At 39.0% G+C, this 8,766-nt stretch overlaps 1 protein-coding gene across 1 annotated transcript; it reads left to right on the plus strand.

The window, feature by feature from the left end:
- Positions 1-3,297: 3,297 nt before the first annotated feature.
- smu1a (SMU1 DNA replication regulator and spliceosomal factor a) lies at positions 3,298-8,766 on the plus strand. Its single transcript, XM_074673269.1, has 12 exons — positions 3,298-3,431; positions 4,539-4,749; positions 4,918-5,070; positions 5,548-5,658; positions 5,808-5,936; positions 6,022-6,141; positions 6,254-6,370; positions 6,706-6,833; positions 6,915-7,041; positions 7,161-7,328; positions 7,417-7,569; positions 8,029-8,766. The coding sequence occupies exons 1-12, from the start codon at positions 3,406-3,408 to the stop codon at positions 8,125-8,127; spliced, it is 1,542 nt and encodes a 513-aa protein (XP_074529370.1). The 5' UTR covers positions 3,298-3,405; the 3' UTR covers positions 8,128-8,766.

Genomic DNA, 8,766 nt, shown 5'->3' on the forward strand with positions numbered 1-8,766 from the left:
GAGAACAGTGAATAAGCTCTGATTCATGTGGTTCCTTCAAACTTATAGACCTGGTACCAACTAGTCCAATACCCCCGGGTAAAACAGAATCTGTGAAATACTGCACCAGTTAGCATTTCACTGATAAATTAAATTTTTGGATGAAGCAAAGTGTTTGTTAATGTGCAGAGCTCAGCTGAAGATTAGACAGCATGGAAACTTATCCTAACAGCATACCTGTAATCTTATTCTTGGCTGACAAGACATTTCAAATATTTTGTTTAGAAGTTGTTTTCTTTCCAATTAAAAAGTAAGAAAGTCTGATCTCAGGTGTAACAGAAAACATTGTTATCCCCCGTGTCTTGGTTTTCCTTTTTTTCTGTCTTCTCTTTAAACAGAAAATAATTGGCAAGGCAGAACATAATAAAACTACAGTATATTAATGTTTGTTTTGTATCTTTGTCTTGTCAGTATATTTACTGAGAGATAATCCCCAGTATTCAAAGTAAGAGATGGTGTACTGTGAGTTACTTGTAGGCCCCATAATTTCACATTTTCCATACAAGCTGTGGCGAGCAACTTTGAAGAAACCCGTGTAAAATGAACTCCAGGCTTCCCTTCAAGCTTTTCCTTTATTGCGAAGAAGCACACACTGCATGACTACTGATGCAGGCAGAACTAAGGAGTGGAGCTATGGTGGCCCTGTTGAGAGGGATTGCTCCCTTCTCAAGCCCCAAAACCAACCACGAGTCATGGCAAGCATCAAAGTCTATGTTTCATGTGGCTCCTTCTGACAGACTCTGTCAGTGTGCTGACTGTTTGCTGTCACACTGAAAAGAAAGCCTGTCTTTTTTTCTCTAAGTGCTTTAGGAGACCTCTTTTGTGGAATACAGGGCGATGAAGATTATGAGTTCTTGACATTAATGCTGCTGAAAGGTGGATGAAAGCAAAAGCGATAGACTGCACAAGCATTAAGGCAATGACAATATAGGTTTTGAGAATCTGACAATATGAGCCTTGGGAGGCAGGGCATAATTGTCAGATGCTAATTTGGCTGTTTTTGCTGCTACTGGGCAACTCAAGCTTAATTGCATGCAGATTTTCACAGATCTAAACCGCAAAACTGTTTGATGAAAGTCAATACTACTACTACTACTTTTTTTTTTATTTTATGCATCCATGTAAATACTCGAGATCACCTCTGTGGAGAATTGGGTATCTAAAGGCATACCACAATTTGAAAAAAGGGCACTGTCTCATGGTACAATATCAGGGTATTGTGTCCCAAGATCCTCCCCACATCACAGACACTGTTCTCCCTTCCTGGAAAAATTGCCTGTCATGACAAATCCAGCCTTGCGCAAATCCCTCGGAGCTCTTCCTCCCTTCTCCTCCTCACCCTCATCATTTTCTCACTGCAGTGTTGTCACCTATTGATTCATTCATCTATTCATCTCATAAACAAGTTGCCCATGGCTCTTTGCCTTGATTTGTTATTATTGTCAGAGATGTGGCTATTCAGTGTGGCCGAGTGGTCATTTCATTTTAGCATTTTAAACGGTTTCCATGAGAACACAAGAGATTGGGTTTGTGAGGATCGTGCCAGAAATGCAGATTTGACTGTAGTGTTTCATAAAAAATGTTATTCACTAGAACTGGAGATAAATGTTTGATATTTGCAAAACAGTTAAATGGTTTACTCCATGGGTGTTTGGTACCATTTGGTGCCTTATAAAACTTGTGAACAAACATTATGGGAATCATGGGTTGAAAGTGTTCAGATGTAAGGCATCTATTCAGACCTCTTCATCACTGAGCAAGTGGAATTTATGTTTGTGCAAGGATTTTTTTTTCTTTTCTTCCTGACACACCAAAGGATTGCTTTTTGTCTTTGTAGTGGTAATGTTTTGTAATTAGGATGGAAATGGGTAAATTTAAAGCATGCTAAGAATGGTGCCTCACATAAATTTCAATTTTTCTTTGTTATTCCCAAAAGGATGGAGTGATTACATTACAGTCTTTTGTGCTGCTGTCATTCTTCCAGCATGGTGTCGTCTCCCTCCTTGGTAAGGATTCTCCAAACAGCCTGTGCATTGTCATGTCAGCAGACAACAAAATTCTATTGACGTGTCCGTTCTGCTCCTTTGTTAATTTATTCATGACTGCACTCCTCTAGCATTGTGTGAAAGCCCAGCTCCTCCTCTTATCCCTGTCTTCTGTGCTTCTCCTCCTGCTTCCCAATTTATTTCTCCATCTGCAAAGGCAAACACGGTCTGCTGTGTTCCCAGTGCCAAATTTGTTTCCAATGAGGATGAGGCTCACAGTGGGATTGTGTCATGATTGCCCAAAACAATCAAACCGAGGCCATGGGACTGCAGACTGAAGTGGTGCTGCTCTGAGAATCATCATCATCATAACCTTGAAAGACCTTCACTGGCAGAGGGAAGAGAGTCAAGAGGGCTTCAGAGGTATAGATGTGCAGGTAGCGCACTCTGTTGGTCATTGTGGGGAAAAGAATAATGAGGCATAGAAGAAGATAAGTATGACTGTGTACTCTATATTTTATAAGGCTCATTACAAACACATTATGTCCTCTTATTGGGAAAGTCTAAAGGGCGCTTTGATTTCATCATGAAGTACATTGAAATAAAAATCAGACCAATATTAACACATCAACTATCTGGAGAGAACACAGGTATTTCTGCGGGTGCTTGAGAGCCTCTCATCTTTGTTCTGATTTCATGCTTTTTTTTTTTTTGTTTGTTTGTTTGTTTGTTTGTCTGTTTTATTCAATCAAACCATTATCAAATGAAAAGACCGAATCACAGAAATAGTTATGGTACCAATGGTTACACAATAAATTGCCAACCATTATTTGTTTATTTCAGCAAAAATTTGTTTCTTTCTACTTTGTGTGATTCTGAGTCACAAGGATGATTCAACTTTGCCATCTGCTGATATGCTGATTTACGGTAGACTATGTAGGTCAGGACACTTGGCTGTAAGACAAAAAAAAAAAAAAAAAAAAAAAAAGCCAAAAACCTTCACAAAATATAATAAAATAATCTTACTGAGCCGAAAGTAGAAAGAGCCAAGAATTAAAACAAGAAAAAAAAATCAAGTGATAAACATCTTGGCATGAAAATAATCAACCCTTGGCATCCATTAGTACTACACATGAGGTTTTGCTTAAAATAAACCTGTTTTCAATTCGTTTTAGCACCATCAAGAAAAGTAACTTGTCTTGAACTAACTAAATTAATTTGATCCGAAGTCATACCCCGCCACCAAGAAACGAGCATTTTATTTTGAAGGGCTAGAACTCCTTTTCCTGCTACTTCCGTGTTAGTACCTCCTGTATGCGTGTTTCTCTCCTCTCCTGCAGACTTGAGTGACTTGAGTTGTTACCTTTTTAAACTATAAACCATGTCTTTGGAGGTAGAATCCGCAGAGTAAGTAGCCTAATTAAAAACGTTCAATGCTGTGTAGTTTCTGCCGTTGATTTCTAGACTAAAACCAAATTTGATCCCAGTTTTTGTGAACGAGGCCTACTTCATCCTCCACAGCAGGAGACACCCGTTAGCACTGAGCTAAGCTAAAAGCTAACCCAGATAGCCAGTTGATTTAATGTGTGTTTTCTTGCTTTCCTTTTGCTGGGGGTGTTTAAAATGAGATTTAAGTTTCATCCACAGCATAATTCATGGTTTTAATTTGAGCTAAAGGCAATGTTTTAGTATAAGGCTGCTGATATTAGTAAACATGCACATTCGACAATGTAAACGATGCAGAGCCGGATGTAAAAGATTCTGCTGTGACCGGGATGGTAAAGATAAATAAATACATGGTTTTTACGGTCAAATTAAGTGCCGTAGACGTCAATACATTTACATTTAAATTTTACCATTTGTTTAATGAAATTAACTACTGGTTATTAGCTTTATGCAAGTGATATAACACGTTGCATTTCACTTGTCACTCACTGTTTCTGGTTGAGCATCCATCGTTTCTTGCACCCACTATTTGCACAACTCTACAACCTAGCGTGTTACTACATATCGTATTGTTTTCATATGCTATAATTTTCTTGGCAGAGGGAGTGCTCCTGTTTTCTATCATTCGATTTTTATAAATTTAACCTCTGTGGTCACTGATTTTGCACCATAACGACAAGAATGATTCCTTCTGTGTGCACTGTATCCGATTCTGATAATGAGTATAACAGAAAAACCCTACATTAAATAGTTTGTAAGTTACCAAGTCTACAAGATTAGAAATACTTTTCAAATAAAATAGCAGCTTTAAAAAACTTTTGTTGGAATACTCCCCAGTCTATAGTCTTATAGACTACTCCAATAGGGATTTTTGATAATATTTTTGCTGTTGTTGTTTTTTTATGTATGCTGACATAGCTGTGATTAACACTCAAAAAAGAATGTTATTTTTTCATTCCTTTGATAAACTTTAAACGTTCTGTACTTTAACACTATTTCAATTTAGATATCTGTACATCATCTGTCTTTGAACATGACAATAAAAAATGTCTTGTTTGTTTTCCACAGCGTGATCCGTCTGATCATGCAGTACTTGAAGGAGAACAATCTGCACCGGACTCTCACCACCCTGCAGGAGGAGACCACAGTCTCTCTGAACACTGTGGACAGTATAGAGAGCTTTGTAGCAGATATAAACAGCGGTCACTGGGATACTGTCCTGCAAGCCATCCAATCCTTGAAGCTGCCAGATAAGACCCTCATAGATCTTTATGAACAGGTGAGGCTCTCTTTACTTTAAACTGTCACAAGGTTTTTGTCTGTTTGGCACACAAGACTCTCTGCATTTGTCCTGCAGTTGACCTCTCGCTTTGTTACAGATATTTAAGCCGGTGGATCCCAGTTTATCATTCCTCTAAAAGTTATTGGTTTTTTTTCCCCGGTCAAGGTTGTCCTGGAGCTGATCGAGTTGAGAGAGCTGGGCGCTGCCCGTTCACTTCTCAGGCAAACCGACCCCATGATCATGCTCAAACAGACCCAACCAGAGCGATACATCCACCTGGAGAACCTGCTTGCTCGTTCTTACTTCGACCCCAGAGAGGTAAGTTTCAACAAAAAGTGTGAAGTCTCTGTTCATCCATCTGTTCATTTTTAAGGATGAGCTGACGGAGAAGTCGTTTTGGTTTTAAATACCACAGAGACTCATGTTTGGTACTTAGATTTTATAGCATCACTAAAGGTGACTTTAGAGTATAATGAGTACATAACTTTTTACCCTCTAGTTTCCTTCTGTTTTTTATATTACTGGAAACAAATAAGGAACGTTTTTCTACAGCCAGGGCTTCATTAATTACTTCATTAATTAACTGCAGTAAACAGTTCTTGAATACAGGGAGGTGTTGAAATCATTCAAACTCAGCAGTCCCTTCAGATGAAATCTAAGTTTTTCCACTGAAAGGGATAAGATGATTTAGTGAGCCTTGTATGCCTCTATGTTGACCCTCATTTCAGATATCCTACAGAGCTACTTCAAACAGATCAGTACTTATTTTCTTTGATTGTAATTCTCGTTCTTCAGGCGTACCCAGATGGCAGCAGCAAAGAGAAGAGGCGTGCAGCCATCGCCCAGGCCCTGGCAGGGGAGGTCAGCGTGGTACCACCCTCTCGTCTCATGGCTCTGCTGGGACAGGTATGACATCCTAAAACCTGCACCTGTCTTGACTTTCATACTTAAATAAGAGACTCAACCCAAATGACTAATATCAGCTGACTTTGTGCGTACTTGTGTGTATGAATTATTATTCCACTGATTAAGTCCACTCTGCATTTTCCATCCAGTCTCTAAAGTGGCAGCAGCATCAGGGTCTCCTGCCTCCTGGTATGACCATCGATTTGTTCAGAGGTAAAGCTGCTGTCAAAGACGTGGAGGAGGAACGATTCCCCACCCAGCTCAGCAGACACATCAAGGTACAAAAACTGCCCGAGAGTATGGCCCATACACAGCAAACTTTAAAGACTGTTTGTAAGTGACATATTTATCTTCTCTGCACAGTTTGGACAGAAATCTCACGTGGAGTGTTCCCGCTTCTCCCCTGACGGTCAGTATTTGGTCACTGGGTCTGTGGATGGCTTTATTGAGGTCTGGAACTTCACCACTGGCAAAATCAGAAAGGTAAAGTTTTTTTCGTTTTTGATTAAGACACAGTTACTTTGGACCTGACACTTTTTCACTCACACTCGTATATTAAAAAATATATTTAAAATGTCTCATTTATGTCCTACAGGATCTGAAGTATCAGGCTCAGGATAACTTCATGATGATGGATGATGCTGTGCTGTGTATGTGCTTCAGTCGAGACTCAGAAATGTTGGCAACTGGAGCTCAGGATGGAAAGATTAAGGTAGATATGACACATTACATATTTTGCTCTCATTTCCTTATTGTATTTAATTTACTAACAAAGACAAATTTGATTGGAAACTATACAGCCAACCTTTAAGACACCCTAATGTGGACTGGTTTGGGGATCTAGGAACAAAAGAAACCCTAACATTTTTTTTTAAGAGTTCCTTCAAACAAGGATTTAAATGTGATTTTTTTTTTATTAGTCATTCAAACATGTCATTTGATTATCCTCTTTGAATACTCGACGTGTTCCAGCACTCACGGTCAACAATTCCAGTAAAGGATTTAAAATCAGTGTAATTTAAAACCCATTTTGTATCATGTTTGTAGGTGTGGAAGATCCAGAGCGGTCAGTGCCTGAGGAGGTTTGAACGAGCGCACAGTAAAGGAGTCACATGTGTTAGTTTCTGTAAAGACAGCAGCCAGCTCCTTAGTGCTTCCTTTGACCAGACCATCAGGTAAACTAAGATTGAACCAAACATCTGCACTTTGATTTGTTTATTTAAAAAAGCCACTAAATTATCTCATTTTTGTTGTAGAATCCATGGTCTGAAATCAGGTAAAACGCTCAAAGAGTTCCGCGGTCACTCCTCATTTGTAAATGAAGCCACTTTCACTCCAGACGGACACCACATCATCAGTGCCTCCTCAGATGGTACAGTCAAGGTGAGAGAGGAAGTGGCAGAAATGAAATATCTCTTCATCACACTTTCATTTGTGGACCTGAGTTTAAATTTCCTGTTGTTTGTGTCTGAAGCCTCTCTTGACTGCTGTCTCTTCCTCAGGTGTGGAACATGAAGACCACCGAGTGCACAAACACCTTCAAGCCTTTGGGCACATCAGCTGGCACAGACATCACAGTGAACAATGTCGCCCTGCTGCCAAAGAACCCGGAGCACTTTGTTGTTTGTAACCGCTCCAACACAGTGGTCATCATGAACATGCAGGGACAGGTCAGTTCAGTCAGATCATAGTTGTACTTTATTAATGGAAATTTTTCAAGGTGATTTTTTTAACCTACCTGTTTGTTTCTCCGTACAGATTGTGAGGAGTTTCAGCTCTGGTAAGAGGGAAGGTGGTGACTTTGTTTGCTGTACGCTGTCGCCCCGTGGAGAGTGGATTTACTGTGTGGGAGAAGACTTTGTGCTTTACTGCTTCAGCACAGTCACTGGCAAGCTGGAGAGAACGCTGACGGTACGTTGCTGCACTTGATCAATGTGTTAAAAATACATCACAGCGTATTCACTCCCTCTGCCTCTACTCCAAAGACTTCTGTCTAAAGTTTTGATCTTATTCTTAAAAGTGAGAGTGAAGCTCTTTTCTGTTTCTTATGTAATAACTAAAGAAACAAGTTTTCAACAGAGGAAACCTTACATGATCTTTGCTTGACTTTCTAGATTAACTCTGCTTTTTGAACTTTTGGTTATGCAGTATCAAATGAAACACATGAAAAAGTTGAAGTAAGATGCACAATTCCCAAGCACTCAGAACAAATCCTCCCAGAAACAAACCTGCAACAACTTATTTTAGCTATAGATGAGGAAAAATACTAATCTTTAATTTTGTGTCTCTTCATTTTTTTTTTCAATTTTTACCAAATACTTGAATTTTAAGATTCATTGCTTGCTCTTCTCATGCTCGTCCTCCCTACAGATCCACGAAAAAGACGTGATCGGGATCGCCCACCACCCCCATCAGAACCTGATCGGTACCTACAGTGAAGACGGTCTGCTGAAGCTCTGGAAGCCTTGATGAGTTGAATCTGAGACTCTAACAAGACGTTCTTGCTCCTTATCTTCTCTCCTCACTCTGAATATCACTCGGGCAACTTTGTTAGTTTTTTTATTGTTGTACAGCATGTAATGAACTTCTGTTTCGATCACTGTGATCCTGATTTAAGATGGACAGATCTCACTGATTACACAACTATCAGCAATTTACTTCAGTCTGAATCAGAAGCTTGTTGTTTAACTGAACCTCAAGATCTGATAATCTGTTCTAAACAAGCCTGACAGTAAAAAAAAAATATATTCAACATGCCTCTAAGAAAGCAATATTATTTGCTTTTTTAATAAAAAAAAGTTTGCCATGAGAGGCTTCCTATGTGTGCAGGGAGCTGTTAGATCTTTGAGTTGAGGAGTGTAGATACAATTCCTCTTTTGTAAATAATTTTTTTATTTGGGTTTTTGTTTTTTTTCAAGAAGACCTGGTTAAATAGTTTCTGCTTGCATCTGTTTTTTCTTTGCTTTTTTTTAACTCTTAAAAAGAATTGAAAAACATCACCTGAAATTATTTTTTATTTTGTTTTTGACTGAAATGATAATTCCAGCATCACTTTGTACTCTTTATTTAATGACAAAGCTGTTATCGGGCATCTCTCCCATTTAAAAA

Source organism: Halichoeres trimaculatus, unplaced genomic scaffold (assembly GCF_033239565.1).
Source record: "Halichoeres trimaculatus isolate MK-OKI-2021-1 unplaced genomic scaffold, fHalTri1.1 fHalTri1_scaffold_7, whole genome shotgun sequence".
Classification (NCBI taxonomy): domain Eukaryota; kingdom Metazoa; phylum Chordata; class Actinopteri; order Labriformes; family Labridae; genus Halichoeres; species Halichoeres trimaculatus.

Coding starts and splice junctions, on each gene's coding strand:
- smu1a (XM_074673269.1), top strand. CDS start 3,406: ATGTCTTTGGAGGTAGAATCCGCAGA. Junction 5,071..5,547: donor CTTACTTCGACCCCAGAGAG/GTAAGTTTCAAC, acceptor CTCGTTCTTCAG/GCGTACCCAGATGGCAGCAG. Junction 6,142..6,253: donor CCACTGGCAAAATCAGAAAG/GTAAAGTTTTTT, acceptor TATGTCCTACAG/GATCTGAAGTATCAGGCTCA.